At 38.1% G+C, this 23,660-nt stretch overlaps 1 protein-coding gene across 1 annotated transcript; it reads right to left on the bottom strand.

Moving 5' to 3' along the window:
* Positions 1-1,142: 1,142 nt before the first annotated feature.
* On the bottom strand, positions 1,143-22,406 carry LOC136445421 (UDP-glucuronosyltransferase 2B31-like). Its single transcript, XM_066443425.1, has 8 exons — positions 22,181-22,406; positions 21,473-21,623; positions 10,080-10,334; positions 8,174-8,251; positions 7,243-7,356; positions 6,573-6,792; positions 2,490-2,709; positions 1,143-1,917 (listed from the first exon to the last, which is right to left on the bottom strand). Exons 1-8 carry the CDS (start codon positions 22,396-22,398, stop codon positions 1,638-1,640), a joined length of 1,536 nt encoding a protein of 511 aa, XP_066299522.1. The 5' UTR covers positions 22,399-22,406; the 3' UTR covers positions 1,143-1,637.
* Positions 22,407-23,660: the final 1,254 nt, after the last annotated feature.

Below are 23,660 nucleotides of genomic sequence, written 5' to 3' on the forward strand. Positions count from 1 at the left end.
ATGTGACATATGTAACTGAGGAAGAGAGAAATATTAATAGATATCAGCTATGCAAATGAGAACCTCATTTACATAATTAATGAGAAAATACTATAACTCGAGATGTGCTTGATGGATGGTCATGATTTTTGGTATGTAGATAGCTTACGTGATGCTTTGTATGATTGGATGATAATTATGCAAATCAGATTATAATTAATGAGGCAATTTGAAAAACCTGCTGTGTTCCATGATATGACTATTCAAATATGTGACATTTGTAACTGAGGAAGAGAGGAATGTCAATAGATAGAAATTATGCAAATGTAGACCTAATTTGCATAATTCATGAGAAACTACTATCATTCCATACTAGTAAATAACGGCAATTTCATACTTGTTGCATTTAGAAGTTGTGTGAATGTGAACACCATTGAATCAAATTATGCTAATAAGGAACTTATTTGCATTATTGATGAAAAATGTTAGCATAACCTTCTTTGTTAAGCTCATAATCATAACAAGGAGGTTTGGACAACTTATGTTATTTGGGTGAGGAGGATCAACTGGTATGATTTTTGATTGATGAAAAACACTCCTAATACGTCAGTCATAAAAGTCAAAATCATTTGGCGAAGGTATGAGGTCGTAGAACTCTTGTTTTATTTAAATTAATGCAAAACTTAAATCCATTTCTTCCGCTTTAAAAAAAGATAAGGACAAGAAAAGTATCCTGCAAGAATACATAATTTTGAAATTCGTATGGCAATTCTAAAGATAGAATATGTAGTCATAAATTGAACATTAAAACCGGAAGGTATCGTAAAATTCCCCAATACCAAAGATTGTGTCCATTCTGCCCAGATGATATTGAAGACGAACGTCACTTGTAAATTGTTCAATTTATGAAGATAAACGATCAAAGCTATTCACCTTAACTTGAGCTTCTTCAAGTGAATTCACTGCAATCCGTTCTGTTGATAGATTGATCACATTAACAAGGCGGTCATAATCCTTATTGTGTACAGATTAGTATATATATATATATAAGTATACGACACGTTAAATTCCAATATGTTGTCCTATTCATTGTGATTGTACGTAAACAAACTCATTTATACGCACTTATTTGTTCGTATGTATGCATATGTAGATGTAGCTGACATTACAAGAGTCGCTGTACTTTTGTTGTATCAATATTTAAGATTGTATTGGTACTGTCGAGGGCTTTAATCGTATGGCTGTTGATAGTTCCACATACATGTTTCTATCACGCAAACAAAGTATGAAACTTTTTGGTCGACCCCATATTCCTAACTGCATTTCTCATGCAATGACAGCCTGTATTCCTCATGCAATGACTGCCTTGATTTCTCTTGCAATGATTCTTAGAATATTAAAGATCATGTGCATAAAAAAATTATGTGCGTGACGTTTACAGGTAATTTGTTACTTATGGCGTTTGGAGTTCATTCCGTTGTGTCACTTGATACAAACCTGTTCAATTGCTTTCTTGAAGGAAATGAATAACTACAGGGATCATGGGTTTTTCTATCAGTTATGAGAATTGTCATTACGTAAAATACACATCGAACAATAACTGGTGCCACATGGAGATGGGCATCAATATGTTGTCCCTGTGAGAAAAAATAAAGCCATCACTCTCGTTTCTGTTTGACAACTTTAGAGCTAACGCGGTGGCAACACATTTTACATGCCCACGTCAGAACAACTACACCTGTTATACTTGCTACAAGGAACGCCCCAATCACGTCCAACAGTAGATACTGATAAAGAGGTATGTCACTCCCTTTACTGCGCAGATGCGAAAGGCCGCCATGCCGGATGACGTGCTCAATCCACCATACCGCCCTCTCCATGGGTTGTTGAGGCTGATCCAACATGATCCTTGATGCCTTGACGACATTGGCCTTGAAACTGGGAAGGCATGATAATTGTACGGATTACATTTTAATAAAATAGAAATATCATCTCAACATTTCTGCTCTATAATCATAGTATAAATTGTGGGCCTTCTCCGTGACGAAGTCCATTTAGAGAAGATGGGAGGGGGTCTGACTGTCATTATTGGGGTAAGTGCAAACCATAGAAAACATATTTGAAAACATTCCTTCAGTTCTTATCTTACTGCAGCTTGAAAGGCGCTCATACCATATCAGGTCATAATCGTTCAGCTAATATTTTGCACATATTTGACTCAGTGCAAGCTGATGTGTTTACAGGCAATACCGGCAAAAGCAAAAATCCTAGTTATTAAACGTCCTAAAAAACCTGGAACACTAAATAAGAGGGCAGGATGTTTGCCCTCGCCATATGCCTACACATACATGTGTCAATTGTATAGATAATACGTAATTAATGTACACACTTGGAATTAATGTTATTGCTTCAGAGTGGTACGTGTACTGTCCTTTCCTTGTTCTATTTCGGAAAAAGAACAAAGACATGTGCCTAAACGGGATGCTGACTTTAAACAAAACACATCTTACCTGTCGTTGTACAAGACCTCGTTTATCGACTGAAGAAGTTCCTTTCCCGTCACCGTGTTGATATCGATCCTCACGCCCAGGCCACGAGCCACACCCCGGACTGCGTTGTCCGGCTGGTCTTCCGCAAGTGGCAGGAACACCATGGGCACGGCGTGGTACACGGCTTCGTACATACCATTGCTGCCACAGTGTGTGATGAACAGCTTTGTTTTCTCATGGCCTAAAGAAAGACGGGAAAAATGAGTTAGAAAGTTTATTCAAGGTATGTCAGCTGCACTTTTTTTTTGCTCACTACGATCTGACTTTGACTTCAAAATGAAACCAATAATTAGAGAATATCATCTTGCTCTTAACTCTATAAGATGGATGCTGTTAATCAACTGTTCAGTTGTTTGCCTGTACATGTGTTACTTGTTTTCTGTAAACAGAATAATGCTGTAGCTGGTTGGATTGTGTTTCTGACCAGTTGGTCGATCCAGATTGTACAGTACAGTGAGCTATTTTTTTGCTTTCATGTGTGATATATGTAGATCCCCAAATCATGTGGTTTACCTATTACTTTTTTGCTGCTGTAGTAGGTTCTTGTACACCCCCCCCCCCTCTTCCGCTCTATATATGCCAAGCTAGTACCACTTGCCTATAGTACATGAGAATGTGTCCCAGATTTGGAGAGCTTAACTTGTTTTTAAATTGCATATTTAGAATCAAATTTTCCAAAAACTGTTCATATATAAGCGCAGTATAATTTCGCAGTCGCCTGATGTGTCGCATTAAGAGTTGAATCATTCAAGAGTATAAAGCTGCAATTTGTGTTCTAACATATATCATCTTTAACCCCCTTTATTGTACTTTGCTATGACAACCGATATCTAAACTCTATCCCACTTCCCAGACCATAAAAAAACTGTTGATAAACTGTTCAATCTATCAATAACCTTTACAGGGACTACAAGGATAGCGCAGTAGGTTATCTGAGACATTATCAGCGTTTTTTGAAATCGTCGCAACCATATCAAGTTAGATTTGTACCTTACCATAAGTCTAGCATATATCGAATTTTGGTAACCTTTTCTTGCCAACTCTTCTCTTCACATCTTTTTCGTTGTAATTTAAGTGTACTCCTATTGATTCGACTGAGGTTTGGAGTAAAGAAATTCCCTGTGTCTGTTTTTTCCCTAAATTTCTCACATCTCGCCCATATAGCGCGTGTTTCATGAGGTTTAGTTCAGGTCCCACCATTTTACTTAACCCTATCCAGACTGGGCTTTTTTGGAATATCTGGGACTGGGGGGGGGGGGTGATTCGCCCCCCCCTCATAATTTTCGAACGGTATGATGTATCATCACCAAATTTGTAGGGAGTCATATTCAGGTCAAGTTTTATGATTTCTGTAATTTTGGTGACGTTATGACGTAAAATGACGTATTTATGACGTCATCAATGTGATTTTATTGGCTAAATAGGGAATTCCCGTAATATCTATAGGAATTAAACAAAACGGTTTGTATTATTCATTTTAAGGTATACAAAGACATACAAAATCAATGGTAGGTACGTTGACGTCAAAATGACGTCATAGAATGGCGTCATGTGTTGTTAGCGATCCCTTGGGATCCGCCATCTTGGATCGGCCATTTTGAAATTTTTAAAAATCCTTTTTTTAACTTATGACCCCAAAGGACGCTGAAAATAGACTAAAAACGTTAATCTAAATGTTTCTGATAAAGAAAATGTCAGGTATTGACGATTTAAAGGGCAAAAAAGCCTGCTGATACCTGAAATAGTGATATAGTCCGCCATCTTGGATTTTGGCTGATTACGTCATCAAATTAGCATAAATTATGAATATTACATCAGGAAAGTTACATCTAATTACATGTTATGTTATACATTAAGGAAAACTAGTGTAGTTGTGCAAGAAAACCCGAGAAATATCATTGTTTTCAAAATATTAATGATTTTTGCATAAAATGCCAGTCAGAAACCCGTTGCCATGGCAACATGAAAAAATGATAAACTTAAACCATTATTATAAAATTGTTGCCAACAAAATTTTAGGAAAAGTAACCAAGTTTGGTTGTCCTAGCATACATCGTTCGGCAGTAATACGATGTCAAAGTTGGCGCGGGCACTTTTAGCCCCCCCCCCCCCAGTCTGGATATGGTTAAAAATTGAGAATATGGACCCAGGGTTCAGAACCATAAACTAATTTAGGAAGTGCATCCCACTGTGGCCTTGCTGTAGTTTGAAAGGAGGATTGGCCCCCATAACTACATAAACACATAAAAATCCCAGACTGTCTCTGGCTTGAAATAATGGCAGGAGAAGATTAGCATAATACTGGTGAACAAGATTCAAATATTTTTTCTACTGGTTTTCAAAGTAACATTATGAAACAATACAGAATGACACAGAATGATTGTAACAAAACTACATAGTCAAAACAAATTTCAGTTTTTAGAAAATAAACCCTGTGTTCAAAAATAAACTTTCAAATCGGCCTGTCAAAGTTGTTGTTTCAAAATGTCTAACTGTACTGTATATTTGCAACTTCGAAATGCCCTCCTCACAGTTGAATTCAAATGTCTGATAGTTGTGTGTCCACAAATATGACTTGTAGCTGGGTGTCTACATGGTATTCTAAAAGCCAGTTATATAGACTGGAGCTCTGCAGAACTAATGTAAGGTAGAACTGTACATGAACTGTCCGCTAATGTCTTTACTTATACTACCAAACAGCATGATATTTTGGCCAGTGTTGTCATTTATATTCTGGGTTACAAAAGCTAACATTATTAATACTTGAATTCCTTATCTGTTGTCTCTACATTTCAATTTTTTTTGAGAGTAACTTGTATTGGTGGTGACTGTCTTAGCCTGTCAGTGAGGCCTCCACCGATGTGAACACCACGACAGTCAGTAGCAGACTGACTCTGGTAGTTTATGTTAGCCGAATTTATTGGGTGATTTTATAGTACAAGCATGGTCTTTAAGTAAGACAAAGCCTTTAATACTATATGCACAGACTCCTCATTTCCTAAAAGCAAAGTCGTATTGTTTGCTTCTTGGGATGTTTTAACTTCACTTATATATTCACCATCCTAAATTGCAATTCCCAATATCACTATTTGTTCTGATTTATAATATATAATTCTAAAATTTCCATTACGAATAGAAACGAAATTGCGGACAAAGTGCAGCCTTGTCCAACGCCTCGTCCGAGAAGGAGGAATTCAGAAGTCCAGCCGTTGTTGATAACTTCGCTTGTACATTTCTGCAGATGGTTTTTATCCAGTTCATATACTCATGGCCAAAATCATATTTTTCCAGTACTTTAAATAAGAAGTTCCACTCCACGGATTAAAAAGCATTTCTAAAATCGAGAAAAAGTAATATGCCAATAATTTTTTTTCTTTCTGTGTAGGTCAAAATGGCTATAAGCAATCTTATTTTTTTGCGTGATTAGTTGATACAATTTGACGGAAGAGGTTTCAATCTATTTGCGAGTAGATGAGTTAACATTTTTTTAAGATCAATGTTAAAAAGACTTATTGGTCTCCAATTTTAAATATTGCTTTCTTCCCCACTCTTGTGTAGTAGTTTGACAATAGATTTTCTTTGTTATCGGGCGCTCTGCCTAAGGCATGCAAAAACCTGTTTAGATTAAGTTTCCAATTCATTTCATTCATAATTTAGATGTTTGTGATATGTGAGGAACATCATGTCCTTCAAACAGCAATGTGTGTTATTGAATGGTGTGTGCTTATGTATATGTATGAGAAGATTATCAATCAATATATGTATTATGCAAATGAGGAAATTCCTAATTAGAAACTCCAATAGCACGTTAGTGGTAAATAAGCAGAATTTCATATTTCTAACTTATAATGACGTTGATATAATCTTACATCAATTATACAAAACAGGATAAACACAGTTTATGAGACGATAATCGGCGGAGGTCGTGGAACTCGTGGTCGTGAAAAGTTTGCACTGTAAGGGGTTACTTGTGAATGTATTAATGCCATGACGCCGGCAGTTCTCATTAGGCCTCAGTTTCTGTGACATGTTCGCCCGACTTACCAAGAATGTCGTTCTGTGGGAGCCACTTCACCATCCTAGTGTTGGTTCCGAGGTTGGATGGTGTCTCTCCACTGTGTTTCCACAATACCTTCTGCGGGAGCTGGGAGAACACGCTAGCAAACAGGTCCACCAGACTAGATGGCATGTCCCCGGCATAAGTACCGAGACTAAGGAGTATAACTCCGTGGTCTCCTGAACTTATCATGAAGCTCTCCAAATCCTATCGTGGAACAAGATGCACGTTAGAATATAGTTATCTATGCCACGTGCTGTAGTATATCCTCAACAGGATGGAAATAATTACTGCGAATTCATGAAAAGTCATGAATCGTGGCAAGGGCTTTTCTGTTTGTGATCAATGATGGTGAATAAATCACCACGAGATCCTTTTCTGTCATTTTTGAGCGCATTGATAGATCGGGTTAATTTATTTGTTACTATGAATTAGGCAAAGTATGAGATTATAGGGTTCCTGACCTTGTATAGATCTCAATAGAAAGTCAGAAAAAATAAGGAATTTATAACCTGTTGAAATTTAATAAACTAAAAAATAAGTGATTACATCCTGTCACTAATCTAGCTATTTTCGATTAAGATGGCTTTGATGCATTTGAAATAATTATTGTTCTGTTAATTAAGATTATTGCAAATGGTGGACAGGTTTACTTACCTCTGGCAGTGCTGAAGCAGGTTTGGCCATTACGCCTCCAATGTTGATAACGTTGGGATTTGTGGGACGGGGGAAGTCCACAGCAAAGTCAGTGTTCACTAAAAGCAGGTCTACCTAGTATAAAATATAGGGTAGATTGTAATTCGAGTTCAGTTCGTTTAACATAGCAAATTAACCAGATTAGCGCTGTTGTTATCAATATATTTCAGGAAAGGAACACTATTGACTGCGTGATGGGGTCAGTGACCTCGGACAGGAACATTACTCCCTTCGTGAATGAGGTTAACACGTTTTAAAGGCATTGTTATTCCTGATAGAGAGGCTACGAAACACCTTAACCCACAAGACAAACACCATTATTACTTCACGGAGGATTGTGTCCCACGGACTGTTTTTGTCATGTGTGTCCTTTGGATGGACTTGTATGAACGTTGGCGTGTCGGTAATTATTGGGGTGAAACATGGCGATTTTGGTCACTGTAGTCGTATGTAAATACAGACCAACACCCAGGTCTTGAAGGTGTGGTATATAGTCCACAGCTGTCGCCTGTATCATACAAGCTTGCGCCAATATAGCTACACTCTAAGCAGATGCTAGGCTCTGGCTTGCTACACTGTCCTGGTTCCTGTATGGTTATTATAATTAACTACCTATTAGGGATATAAATTGAAACAGCTATTAAGAAAATTGTTATAATAGTAAAGAGCCTACCTAAGCCCACACTGCAAACGCATAATTTTGCCACTGAGGCTTTTGTTTCCTTGTGCTATTGTAAAATATTGTGTTTTTGACTCCACAGCTGAACTGCTAGAAGATAACCATTGTAAACTTATGTATAAATCTGCTATCAACCATCGTGAAGGCTTTCGTGTGACTTGCTGGTAGGACGTCGACAGAACTGCTATTGGCTTGAGCGTTAAAGAACAGTACCTGTCGCAGTGCTGCTGTCAGCGATGTTAGGTTCGGATCGTGACTAAACTTTAGTCGGTGAAGCGAGTCCAGGAGAAACTGTAAAAAGTAAGAAAATTCAATTTGTATCATTGTGCTTTGTGGGTGGACAATTAACTTTTGATTGAAAGTCCTGGCAAATAAATGATTTTCCATAGATAATATTTTAAATAAATTTCTTTTGTCAAAAAGGAAAAAAAAATAGGACTAAATAAAATATCTTTTTAGTGATAAAACTTTTAAGTTTTATCACTAAAAAGATATTTTATTTAGTCCTATTTTTTTCCTTTTTGACAAAAGAAATTTATTAAAAATATTATCTATGAAAAATCATTTATAAAACTGTGCGTTGCTATAAAATCCAAACTTTGCTATGTAAAAAAATACTTTAACTTTGAACAATGACAACATTATGAATATGCCTGGCTACTGTAACAATGTTTACCCTGAAACACCCGAACTATATGTGCGACTAAAATGACCGCACTGACCCCAAAATGTTTTGTTCAATCAGTAGAATCTCCTTATAATTTTTTTTGGTGATCATTGTACGTCCATTGCTTTGTCAATGTAAGAAGAATATTTTGACATTTTCACGCTTGAACGATTCATCATGACTGGTTTATTATTTATCATTTGCAATTCCAGCTCATTATCATAATTTGTGCAAACTGACCAGAAGGACCACGTTTTGCACTAACCCTATTCATCCTTGGAGGGGGGGGGGATGAGATCCATGCAAAATTTTATGTTTCATAACTCCTGGATGGATTACGATAGAGACACGAAACTTGGTGACTTTCCACAAGATTTATTGAATAATTTTTCGTGTTGCAATAGCAACGGGTTTCTGACGGGCATATTTCACATATCTGCTAATATTGGTTTAAAGAATGAAGTTCAAGGTTTTCTTCGTACATTACACTTGTCTTCTTTTTGTTTTCGCTTTTTTATCATCTTGTGCTATTCAATGCAACTTTCATGAATCAATATTTATTAATCAAGCCAATTCGACGACGTCATTATTCAAAATCCGAAAACATTAATACCAACGTTTTCATTCCATTTTCAGTGTGTTTTGGGATCAAATAGTCATGAAATTGTATTTTCAAAAATAAAAAAATGGCGGATCCAAGATGGTAACTACCAGCTCATGGCTAATAAGTATATGGTGTTGGTGTCGTTGCCATTCACAACAGAATATTTGAATACTTTATCAGTAAAGGTTTTTTGTTGAAATTCTGTCGAATACCCTATTCAGACAGTTTTATCCAATAAAATCACATAAACGACGTCATTATGTCAAATTACGACATCATGACACAGAAGTTGTTATAATGATATTATCTCACATGTAAATCACCCTCTAGTATTTGGTGGTTATATGAAAAGTAGTCCAGGAGTTACAGGGGGCAGCTCTCAAGAGCTTGTTTGAAAACTGCACATTTGGCTGGGGTCCAAAAGGATCAAAGTTAGAGGAGGTTATAGTAGATGTTTACAAAGTCACTGAATGAATTTTTTCAGATCAAAAATGTTTAAATGGAACCTCAAATTTCACGTTTGGTATCCAAATGAACCCGGTCAGTACTACTTTGATTTGGGATGTTCAAGATCTCTGTCAATTTCACATATAAATTTTGTTGCATAGTATGTTGTACGTTTGATCTATCTTATTTCACCTTGACATGACTTTTACCTCAACTTGTTTTCTGTTTATTGAAACTCATAATGTGTTGTATATTTTTGTTGTTATCATTTGAATAATTTTGATATGGACTCCAGTAAGACTACTGATGAATCACTAATGGACATCGCAATAAACCAAAGCAAACTTAACCATGTGACCTTATCAACTATTAACACAATTCTATGTATATTGAATTCCTACCTCAAATAAAAGCCATTGCAAGTAGTAGAGGCTGTTTTGCGTTCTGTCCCAGAAGTCCATGTCATCGCTTAGCTCTGATGTGGAACTGGGGACATAAGCTATCGGTAAAGGAACACCAAACCAGCCAATGGCTGAGTTGAATGGATCGGTCACCAATACTGAAGGTAGATGATGAACTATTGGCAGAATGTATCCACATGGTTCCATGAATCCAGACAAAACAATGTCGAACTGAGCCGCGGACTTCACGACATACTGCAGCACGTAAAAAAAAAAAAGCAGCACGGTAAAAGAAGAACAAAAGAGTCCTTCATTTACTTGAAGTAAACATAATTTACTCTTTTAATACGAAACCAACTAGGATAATTACCAAGTACATTGAATTTCAATTATTCATTTAAATACCAACATTGCAGACATATAACAAACGTTAGCCTCTATGCCACAGTCGCTTTTTGCATGGGGAGGGAAATGGGCGAAACATGTTGCATTTGCTCCCGCAAATGTTGCCTTTCTAGTATATTATATTATTTTTTGCTGTTGGGGTGTGGGGGGGGTATTTCTATATTTAGAGGGGTTGTCATTTATATATTTACTTTGCAACCATAGCAATCTATTCCTCGTGTAACATATTCGATTGGGCGTCAGAAGGATTACGGATTCCTCGTGTTACATTCATATTGGATATGGGATGGCTTGTGTATGATATCAAAGATAAACATCGAATGTTTTGCTCAATCAGTCTCTCGTTTCTTTTTTTTTCATTTCAATTCACGAACCCTAGAGTCCATTCCAAGTCACCAAGAGGGTTGTTATTGTCATAAGTTACAAATGTTTTCAATCTATTGTAATTTTGTGTGAGAGATTTTATACTTTAGAAATATTGTGAATTTGATTTCAACTTTATAAATATTTCTCCGGTTTTCTAAAACTATTCCTCATGTGGAATATGATATTTCTAACAGTTTCTAAATAATGGTAACAGCATTCTACCATTATTTACAATTCTCACGCCGGTCAGTCGCTAAGGTAAAGTCCCAACACTGCACCAAATCGGATATTTAAGCATGCTTAATGAGATTCGTAAATGAAGCTTAAACATTGGAAGAAGATTAAGCAACATTTAAGCCACATTTAAGACGTATTAAATGCCACAACTATGGGTCCATCTTTACACTATCTTTACGAACAGCGTAAAGTCAACTTAAAAATGTATGTATCTTTACATAATCTTTAATGTCACTTAATGGTGCATTAAATCTAATGCCCCCCTACATGCGTACAGCATATCTTTATATTAAGTTTACGAACAGCGTAAAGTCAACTTAAAAATGTACATATCTTTAATTAATCTTAAATGTCGCTTAAGTATGCATTAAATATAATGTTCCATAGTATGCGCACAGCAAACATGCCAACAGATTTGAAAATGCGGTGGTGTCGTTTTGGCAAAAGTGAACAACAATTTAGTCGACTAATGTAACAAATCACACTTTCAAAAACCTCAGTGTACTACGGGTATTTCTCAAGGTCTCCCTGGTGTATTTTGAAAGGTTTGAACGCAAGCACTTTTCCCGCGAGCCGTGTGCCTTCGATCACCGCTTGTTGGGAGACAAAATTCTTGCACGAACAGTTTCCGTTTTCTTATAAACATTGTGCCCGCTCTGTAAGAACCCTAAACCTGAGTCTTATATCCTAACGTAACATTCATTTTAATTTAACATTGCCAATTTGGTAAAGCGTGTGTGTTTTTTTAAACTCGAGATAGGAACAAGCAACCATCGAATTGTGTACAAGTATCGCACAAAAGTTCCTCTGAACGCGCACAGCATGCATACCAACACGTTTGAAAATGCGGTGGTGCCGTTTTGGTAAATGTGAACAACAATTTAGTCGACAAATGTAACAAATCACACTTTAAAAAACTTCAGTATACTACGGGTTATTTCTAAATGTCTTGCTGGTGTACTTTGAAGGTTTAAACGCAAGCACTTTTTCCCGCGAGCCGTGTGCACTCGATCACCGCTTGTTTTCAGGGAGACAAACTTCTTGCACCAACAGTTCCCGTGTTCTTACAAACATTGCGCCCGCTCTGTTAAAACCCTAAACCTAAGTCTTATATCCTAACGTAACATTCATTTTGTCTTAACATTGCCAATCTGTTAAAGCGTGTGTGGTTTATTTAACTCGAGATAGGAACAAGCAACCATCGAATTGTGTACAAGTATCGCACAAAAGTTCCTCTAAACGCGCACAGCATGCATACCAACGGGTTTGAAAATGAGGCGGTGTCGTTTTGGCAAATGTGAACAACAATTTAGTCGACAAATGTAACACATCACACTTTCAAAAACCTCAGTATACTACGGGTTATTTCTAAATGTCTTGCTGGTGTACTTTGAAGGTTTAAACGCAAGCACTTTTTCCCGCGAGCCGTGTGCACTCGATCACCGCTTGTTTCCAGTGAGACAAACTTCTTGCACGAACAGTTTATGTTTTCTTATTAACATTGCGCCCGCTCTGTAAGAACCCTAAACCTGAGTCTTGTATCCTAACGTTACATTCATTTTGTCTTAACATTGCCAATTCGGTCAAGCGTGTGTGGTTTATTTAACTCGGGATAGGAACAAGCAACCACCAAATTGTGTACAAGTATCGCACAAAAGTTCCTCTGAACGCGCACAGCATGCATACTAACGCGTTTGAAAATGCGGCGGTGTCGTTTTTGCAAATATGAACAACAATTTAGTCAACAAATGTAACACATCAAACTTTAAAAAACCTCAGTATACTACGGGTTATTTTTCAAGGTCTCCCTGGTTTACTTTGAAAGGTTTAAACGCAAGCACTTTTTCCCGCGAGCCGTGTGCACTCGATCACCGCTTGTTTTCAGTGAGACAAACTTCTTGCACTCACAGTTCCCGTGTTCTTACAAACATTGCACCCGCTCTGTTAAAACCCTAAACCTAAGTCTTATATCCTAACGTAACATTCATTTTGTCTTAACATTGCCAATCTGGTAAAGCGTGTGTGGTTTATTTAACTCGAGATAGGAACAATCAACCATCGAATTGTGTACAAGTATCGCACAAAAGTTCCTCTAAACGCGCACAGCATGCATACCAACGGGTTTGAAAATGAGGCGGTGTCGTTTTGGCAAATGTGAACAACAATTTAGTCGACAAATGTAACACACCACACTTTCAAAAACCTCAGTATACTACGGGTTTTTTCTAAATGTCTTGCTGGTGTACTTTGAAGGTTTAAACGCAAGCACTTTTTCCCGCGAGCCGTGTGCACTCGATCACCGCTTGTTTCCAGTGAGACAAACTTCTTGCACGAACAGTTTATGTTTTCTTATAAACATTGCGCCCGCTCTGTAAGAACCCTAAACCTGAGTCTTGTATCCTAACGTTACATTCATTTTGTCTTAACATTGCCAATTCGGTCAAGCGTGTGTGGTTTATTTAACTCGGGATAGGAACAAGCAACCACCAAATTGTGTACAAGTATCGCACAAAAGTTCCTCTGAACGCGCACAGCATGCATACTAACGCGTTTGAAAATGCGGCGGTGTCGTTTTTGCAAATATGAACAACAATTTAGTCAACAAATGTAACACATCAAACTTTAAAAAACCTCAGTATACTACGGGTTATTTTTCAAGGTCTCCCTGGTTTACTTTGAAAGGTTTAAACGCAAGCACTTTTTCCCGCGAGCCGTGTGCACTCGATCAGCGCTTGTTTTCAGTGAGACAAACTTCTTGCACTCACAGTTCCCGTGTTCTTACAAACATTGCGCCCGCTCTGTTAAAACCCTAAACCTAAGTCTTATATCCTAACGTAACATTCATTTTGTCTTAACATTGCCAATCTGGTAAAGCGTGTGTGGTTTATTTAACTCGAGATAGGAACAATCAACCATCGAATTGTGTACAAGTATCGCACAAAAGTTCCTCTAAACGCGCACAGCATGCATACCAACGGGTTTGAAAATGAGGCGGTGTCGTTTTGGCAAATGTGAACAACAATTTAATCGACAAATGTAACACATCACACTTTCAAAAACCTCAGTATACTACGGGTTTTTTTTAAATGTCTTGCTGGTGTACTTTGAAGGTTTAAACGCAAGCACTTTTTCCCGCGAGCCGTGTGCACTCGATCACCGCTTGTTTTCAGTGAGACAAACTTCTTGCACTCACAGTTCCCGTGTTCTTACAAACATTGCGCCCGCTCTGTTAAAACCCTAAACCTACGTCTTACATCCTAACGTTACTATCATTTCGTCTTAACATTGCCAATCTGGCAAAGCGTGTGTGGTATATTCAACACGAGATAGAACAAGCAACCATCAAATTTTGTACAAGTATCGCACAAAAGTTCCTCTAAACGCGCACAACATACATGCCAATGGATTTGAAAATGCGGCAGTGTCGTTTTGGCAAATGTGAACAACAATTTAGTCGACAAATGTAACAGATCACACTTTCAAAAACCTCAGTATACTACGGATTATTTTTCAAGGTCTCCCTGGTGTTCTTTAAAAGGTTTAAACGCAAGCACTTTTTTCCCGCGAGCCGTGTGCCTTCGATCACCGCTTGTTTTCAGGGAAACAAACTATTTGCACGAACAGTTTCCGTTTTCTTATAAACATTGCGCCCGCTCTGTTTGAAACCCTAAACCTCATGAGTCTTATATCCTAACGTTACATTCATTTTAATTTAACATTGCCAATTTGGTAAAGCGTGTGTGTTTTATCTTACTCGAGATAGGAACAAGCAACCACCAAATTGTGTACAAGTATCGCACAAAAGTTCCTCTGAACGCGCACAGCATGCATACCAACGGGTTTGAAAATGCGGCGGTGTCGATTTGAAAAATCATGTGAACAACAATTTAGTCAACAAATGTAACACATCACACTTTCAAAAACCTCAGTATACTACGGGTTATTTTTCAAGGTCTCCCTGGTGTACTTTGAAAGGTATAAACGCAAGCACTTTTTCACGCGAGCCGTGTGCCTTCGATCACCGCTTGTTTTCAGGGAGACAAAATTCTTGCACCAACCAAGTATATTTAACCTCCTTGCACCAACAGTTCCCGTTTTCTAATAAAAATTGCGCCCGCTCTGCAAAAACCCTGAACCTAAGTCTTATATCCTAACGTTACATTCATTTTGTCTTAACATTGCCAATCTGGTAAAGCGTGTGTGGTATATTCAACTCGAGATAGGAACAAGCAACCATCAAATTGTGTACAAGTATCGCACAAAGGTTCCTCTGAACGCGCACAGCATGCATACTAAAGGATTTGAAAATGCGGCAGTGTCGTTTCGGCCAAAGTAAACAACAATTTAGTCGACAAATGTAACACACCACACTTTAAAAAAACTTCAGTATTATTTCTGGAGGTCTAGACAATCTTTCTGCTAATTCTGGTGTACTTTGAAAGGTTTAAACGCAAGCACTTTTTTCCCGCGAGCCGTGTGCACTCGCCGCTTGCAATAGTTTTCAGTTATTACATTTAAGCCCGCGTAATTATTACGTTAAATGACTTAAAGAGTGCCAAAACGGAATACTTAAGCATGCTTTAAGAGTGCTTAAAGAGCCGATTTTGCGCAGTGAAGAGTTCCCGTGTTCTTATAACCATTCTATCTGCTCTGTAATAAATACCCTAAACTAAAAGCTATCAAATTCCGTGCAAAAAAAGCGTCTCACTTGATTTCCCCTGCACCCGAACACAGGATATTCGTCTAAAGATTTTGAAATGCGGCGTTGTTTTGGCAAGTCTGAACAACATTTTATAGTCGGCAATTGGATAATTTGAAAGTCCGTCTTATTGTCTGCTTTACGCTGTTTTATTTTTCTAGATGATAGCAAAATGACAATTTCTGGCAAGTTTGTTTTCAAGCTATACGTGGACGATTACTGATAAACATTTTACACCTTTTTTGGACTGTAGAAACATCCATTGTCCAATTGTCAAATGTCCTGGAAGACCGTCTCCGAATGACAATAGATATAAAAAAGGCCATTGTTACAGTGTCTGCTAGCTATGCAAATCATGGTCACAAATACACACTACTCGCGAATTGAACCAATCAACACTCATGCCGATATTCAAATTCTTTTTCCGTTGGAAATTCAAATTTAATTTCTCATTTGGTGGCCAAGCTTGGTTGTGTATGGACCTGTATGTTCTTGCTGCAGCTTTATCGTCTTACTCTCTCGGGGACGGACAGTTCGACGGAACCCGAGTGCGCTTTGCCATGATTCTAAAACCAGACTGATGAAAACTGCGCGATCAGTTGACAATAGTCTTTACTACAACTTCCTGAACCCAGCCAGCAATAAGGAATACCTCGGCGAGTGGACTCTAATGCTGCATGGGTTTGGATGGGTTTGGATGTGCCCCCCCCCCCTTATAGCGGGACTTACAACTGTATATCAAGGAATAGCGGTGGTTTTGTCAACTCGGAAGGCAGGCGGTGCCCAGGGACAGGCGAAAGAGCTGGCTGCTGGGATGGTATGCCCGAAGGAAACTACGTCGTTGCCCACCCCCCTCCCACCCTTCTGAAGAGGGCTACGGCGCCTGAGACTTCTGAAGGGATGAGGGCTGAGTGAGGAATGCAGATCTCAAGATAAAACATAGGCGTGTTGAGTGGACCTGAAGACCTAGAAGCTGAAGACGGAGCTAAAATAGGACTGACTCAGCAGCTGGCGTTGGAATGAAATACACAAATTGAAATGATACCTGAAATGATGCTGAACATTAAAGACCCAAGCACAAACACATGCATGTAGCATACACAACAGAATTAAAGGGAACTTAACTGAGCTTAAATAAAGTTTAAATATAGATGTTTACAACAGATTTACGACGACCAAAAATTTGGTTTTAAGCTGATTTTACCGTGCTTAAACGTCGCTTAAATGAGTGCCACTACGTACGGTTTACTGAGGCTTAAATACGGCGTATGTCTCTAGATTTAAGTAAAGATTACGATGCTTAATCGTAGCGTTAAAGTTAAGATTTAAGCTAAGTTTACATTGCTTAAACGGTTGCTTAAATGGTCCCACTAAGCACGTTTAAGCACATACCTAAAGATAGCGTAAATATAACATTTAAGCCCGCGGAAGTATTACGTAAAGTGACGTAAAGAGTGCCATAACGGAATCTTTAAGCATGCTTTAAGAGTGCTTAAAGAGCTGATTTCGTCCAGTGCAATCACTACGGGGGTATCGAGTTATGCTTTGGTCACAATTGGAAAAAGGGGCCCTGCCGGGTAGTTCCCGGGCCGTTTTTGGCACTTCCGGGCGTGACCCCTACGTGGCCCCTTGGGGCACCCTGCGGCTACCGGGCTATTTTTGGGCCCGGCGGGGACCCGAGAAAATTTAGTTCTGACTTAACCCTATCCAGACTGGGGGGGGGGGGCTAAAAGTGCCCGCGCCAACTTTGACATTGTATAACTGCCGAACGACATACGCTAGGACTACCAAACTTGGTGACTTTTCCTAAAATTTAGTTGGCAACAATTTTCTGATAATTTTATAAGTTTATCATTTTTCGTGTTGCCATGGCAACGGGTTTCTGAAAGGCATTTTATGCAAAAATCACTGATTTCTTTAAAAACAATGATATTTCTTAGGTTTTCTTGCTCAACCACACTAGTTTTCCTACATGTATAGCATCATATGTAATTTGATGTAACTTTTATGATTTAATATTCATAATTTATGCTAATTTGATGACGTAATCGGTCAAAATCCAAAATGGCGGACCATTACACTACTTTAGGTATCAACAGGCTTTTTTGCCTTCAAAATCGTCACTACGTGGCATTTTCTTGACCAGAAACATTAAGAGTAATGTTTCAAGTCTATATTTAGTGTTTTTGGGCGTCAAAAGTGGAAAAAAAGAATTTTTGAAAATTTCAAAATGGCCGATCCAAGATGGCGGATCCCAAGGGGTCGCTAACAACACGTGACGTCATTTAATTACGTCATTTACGCGTCAACGTAGTTACGATATATGTAATATGTCTTGGTATACCTTAAAATCAACAATACATATTATTTTCTTTAATGCATTTAGATATTACGGGAATTCCCTATTTAGCCAATAAAATCACATCAATTACGTCATAATTACGAGGATTTATAAAACTTTACATGAACATCACTCCCTGCAAATTTGGGAAGGATACGTCATACCGTTCTGAAGTATGGTAGCGTAGCTGGTAGCCCACCTGCCAGCGCTCAAGTCTAGACGTGACGAAGCAGCCTTAAAACTCTTTCAACAGATGCAATCTGAAGACCATCCCTTGCACTACATGACAACAAGCAGTCGGCAACAACAAACCGGCAGAACTCTCAGAAACCATAACCATAGAACTCTACCTACTTGTAGGACCGAACGGCTGAAGAACTCATTTCTGTTTCATGCCACAAAACTGTACAACCAGTCACTTTCGTGAACTTTTAAACGTGTAATGTGGTAAAAACCATCGTTTTTAAATTGTATTGATCTTTAAATCGTCCTAACATGTATATTAATGGCTATTTAAACTCGTCATTCCTGTCCGACGGTTTATTCTTGACGCCACGCACACAAGCTTGCAATTATTTTATAGTTCAAGGACATTTTAGATCAAATTGAACTGTGACCTGTATTTTGTATAACTAGTGGAACCTACAATTGTTACTGTCAGAACAATTCAGGATATCCAGTAGGATATCCTGCCAGTCTGCATATTTTGAATAAAGTTGATAAAGTTGAGAATATGATAACGATAGACAATGATAATCAAATAATGATATAAATCAAAGCTAGGTGATAACTAGAAAACTAGTCAGAAAAAAGTGCTTGTTTGTATATTTGTCTGAAGACTGTTCCATATTGTGACATATTTGCACTTTGAGAACCCTGCTAATGATGTACGGAATAGACGAATATTGATTTTTTTGCCTGGTATAATAGTTGTGAACAAGTGTGAACGAGGGTTTGGGAAAAATATAAAATATATTTGGGAAATTTTGGACTGCAAATTTATTGTGAAAACATTGATTTGTAATTTATTGATATCGTGGATATCTAGTATTTTGGATTCTTGAAATAGAGGAGCCATGTGTGAGCGAAAGTCAGAAGCAGTTGCTATCGTTGGGGATTTCTTTTGGAGAGTTATATGTTGTATGGCAGGCGCATCCCCCAAACAATGTTACAGTAGGTTAAATAAGAGTATATAAGGCTGTTGCATATAGTTGTGAGAATCTTTTCAGGGATGATGTATTTGTTTTTCACAATAACACCTATTGTTTTAGCAATTTTTTTCCCTTATAGCAGAGACTGGGCTTTTGAGTGTAATTTTTTCATCTATCATTACCCCCCAAAATATTGGTCTGTTTCTCTTGTATATCAGGAACATTTTGGACTTATTGATATCATAACTTTGATTTTTACTACAGAAAATAAGGCAATTTTTAGTTTTTGAATTTTTTTGTAACTTATTTGCTTCAAACCATGTGCTTTACACATATCTTGGTTAGCCAAAATTATAGAATAAACCATTGTTATGTTATGATATGTATGCGGATCAAGTGCACAGACTAAATGTGTGTACTTCGTAAGACCGGGTCAAGTGTGTGACGTTTCAGATCAGGTGAGCATAACTAAAACGTGAACTTCGTATATCGTGTTTCTTTTTGAGCTCCAGTGCGGTTTTATATACCCCCGAGATATGACGAGTGCCCACCAGGAGCCTGCCTGATGCCCGACCGTCGTTCGCGGGGCATTCGGCAGGGACCCTACAACTGCCCCAACTGGGTGAGATAAGCACGCGGTACCCTGTCGGACCCAACAGGGGTCACTACAAGACACCGTCAGAGCAACTGACGGGTAGCTACCAGAGACCGACCAATGAAGTAGACAAAATTTTACAAAAATGCCACCGAGTGCCTGCCGGAGCACCCCGGGACCCCTGCAGGGCAGCGTGCAGGAAACTTTTAATTGTGACCACGACAGCCGGTGCCCCCCGGACGTCAGAGCCCGGCCGGGACTACATCCCCGACGGGCACCGGCGCGATTGTGACCGAAGCATTACCGGAGACGCCCGCGGGCTCCCGCGAGCCGATGCCGGGGAGCCTGTGAATCTGTCCAAATGTCATAGATAGTTTCAAAATGATCCTCTCGTGCATATGAAATAAAATTTCTGTTGCGTATGCCCCAAATGTCAGCGCTTCGATTCCTGTAGAAAAATTTGGGTTACTTTAGCATACAACTGATTTTGATTGTCCCGAAAATTTACTGAAAATTCTTTATTTTTGCAGTTTAGAGAACGTAACCGTAAAATACAAATTTTTGTCTTAGGATTTTTTTACATTTCGAACTAAAAATATTCTTAAGATCGGGAAAAGGCAAAAAAGTGCATGTTTTTACCTTTCAAGAACCACATTTCAACATAGCCTGCACGGTCAGGGGGAGGGGGTAACTAATATCGGCGTAAACAATCCTTGAAATGTTTCACTTCACAATGGCGTCAGTAGATTCTTTACATGTTGCCTAACCATGGCAAAATGTCAACAAAGATGTATTGTCCAGAAAATGGTTTGTATTTGTGAAATAGACGGATTTGTTCTGATGTGAGGCACCCAGGTAGAAATGGCCATGCTAGTGCAGTATTTCAGTGGATACTTGCATATGACCTCAGGTGACCCCAAATCGAATGCGCGTTCTGTTCGATTTTACGTAAATCATGTCTGATCGAACGTGATAGAATATAACTCGAATTCGAAAAAAGTCTGGGACTTTTGAGGCCTAATTTGACCACCGTTTCTTTACAATTTCTAACCATTTTCTACAATTTTTTGTAACATCTTTATGAATAGGTCAGAGGGCTGTGAAGAAAGCAATTCACACATCATTACGAAGTATAGGGAAGAAGGCTCTCCACAAAGGACCCAACAGTGTCCTGCAGTGAAATCTAAAGATATACAAAAACAGACAGAAGGGCTGGATTAGCACCTACATTTATGGGGGCAATCACCATTCTACCATTATAGATCATTTCCTACCATTTTTTATAAATATTTCTAAACCTGAAAGAATCATGTAGATGTTTAGAAATTATTCAAAATAAAAAGATTTTTGTGCAGTAACTTTCGAAATGTTTCTTAACTATCTAACTGAATTTGAATAAATTCAAATTTTCATAATCAATCTTTTAGAAAAATGTAGAACTACTGTTGCTCAGATATATTTTTTTTATTAGAAATAATTCAAGATTATTACAAATATCTTTCAAAAACCCACTTGGTGTCTTAGAATGGACTATATAATTATTGAAACATTAGAAAAACTAGAAATTGCAATACAAATAATAATAAAAAGTGGATCTACCTCGTTGTCAAGCAGATTGACACACCATTGCTCACCGGTGTAGAAAATGTTGTAAAGTGTAGTGACCTGTGTAATCATGTTGTCTTCCCATAACATTTCTTTAATCCGGTCATTAACCATGCCAATATCATCTCCGTCAGTTTGGAAGGTCCTGAAACAGAAGAATAAATATGTTAGCGATAATAATGTCATGAATACATCTAAGAAATACTACTTACAATACCCAATGATAGAAATTAAAGTTGGACTTTCAAACTATCAAACATTCTCTTCCATCATGGAAACCCACTAGTCGAACTTTTATGAAAACTTTACTTTGACCCAACAGCATTCAAAATATTGCAAAGAGTTATTTGTAAGTCACTCAGTAATAAATAAGCACACAACAGGTTTTATATTCAGCTTTGATGATGACCTTGCCAACGTAAAAGAAAACTTATATAAAAAATATATATATATATATTATATATATATATATATAAAAAAAAAAATATGGTATACCAACAAACTGATAGAAATACATAGCGACATCTCTCTCACTACATTTATGCATATTTTCTCTCTCTCTCTCTCTCTCTCTCTCTCTCTCTCTCTCTCTCTCTCTCTCTCTCTCTCTCTCTCTCTCTCGAAAGCTAGTCTTATTTCAATAACATGTATAAAATTGGGTATGATGCAAGAAAAATTCATGACACACTTGACATAACAAACCTGAAGGTAAATCCACGATCTCGGCCGTACGACTGGATCCGTTTCAGGTTGCTCTCCGGTGTCAAGACTGTGATCTGATGATTACGATCTGATAAAGCTTTCCCGATGCTGGCAAGACGGATCCAACTGCTCTCAGAGTCAAAAGCCAGAAGTAGCACATTGGCACCGACAACCAGATGTCCACACAAGACAATGACCAGAAGGAGGACTCGGAGCATAATTTCTGCCATCTAATGATGGAGGTAAAAGCATAACAGTGAAAAGAAAGACATCAAGAGGTATAAAACGATCCCAAACAAGAGTTCGGAGACCTCATATCTTCATAAATATTCTGAATATCTAAATGATTTCTACATTTACAAAATGAATGCCAGGTTAAATACACCTTTACCTACATCTATACCTTTATGTTGACAGTCTAACCATATACCACTAATGAATTATGGCCCTTTTGCATTAACTATGCAAATTAGAAATGTGTTTCTTCCATCTGCCATAAACTATACATTGTACATGTAATCAACTTCTGTTAATATTAACAACTAATTAAATAAATTAGGTCCCCATATGCATAATTTTCAACTCATTGTGATCATCGCTGTCTAAGCAACCTACATACCGAATATCATAGAAACCCAATGTTCCTTTGTTCAGTTATCCTCATTAGAAGATTTTAACAAAAACGCCCCTACAGTTCTAGAACAAGCTGTTAGGAGGATGAAACCTACACAATTTTTTCCACGCATCAGAAGCTATCTGTCACCAAAAAAGAGCTTCTAAAAAAAACTGGCAATGCGACCATATATTGTGGGGATGAAATAGTTGAAGTATAGTTTGTGAAATGAGTGCAAGATCTGTCAGTCTGTACTGGTACAGTATGGTTGTGTGCAGGTTAACTGTTTGGGACAACGGTACTAGTCATCGGTTGAGTTGAAGTGCTATATTAAGTTTTAATCAGTTTTGTGAAGTTTAATATGGAATAAACTGGTTTTATAGTCAGCTTCAATTTATGTTATTGTAATTTGTATAGTTCTTTTTATACGTTAAAGCAACTGAGAAAGTGTCTGACAATTTATGGGGATATGAATGAGGGGAATCTTAGTAGCCTGACGTGGTAGACTGGCTATGTAGACAGGCCGGCTAGCCAGGCCAGGTAGACAGCCCAGCCTTTCCCGCAAACCCCCCGTCATGCTTTGCGAATCTCACTCCCCGAGACACCGAAGTGTTGTGCAATTAAGCAAGGCATTTTTAACGATTCAGATCCATTGCAATACATAAACGTTTATGGTAAACTGTACATTGGTTTAGCATATCGTTTGCATGGTTAAATATCAAATTACATTGTAACATTTTGCAGTCGAACAGCATTTTGTATCATGAGCCCACAGAAGAAAGTGTACATGCCGGGCTGGCCTGTCTGGCAGGTATAAATGTCCATGCCCGTGCCCGCCCAAACTGAGACCAGGTACTAACAATACGA

Source organism: Branchiostoma lanceolatum, chromosome 11, assembly GCF_035083965.1.
Source record: "Branchiostoma lanceolatum isolate klBraLanc5 chromosome 11, klBraLanc5.hap2, whole genome shotgun sequence".
Taxonomy (NCBI): domain Eukaryota; kingdom Metazoa; phylum Chordata; class Leptocardii; order Amphioxiformes; family Branchiostomatidae; genus Branchiostoma; species Branchiostoma lanceolatum.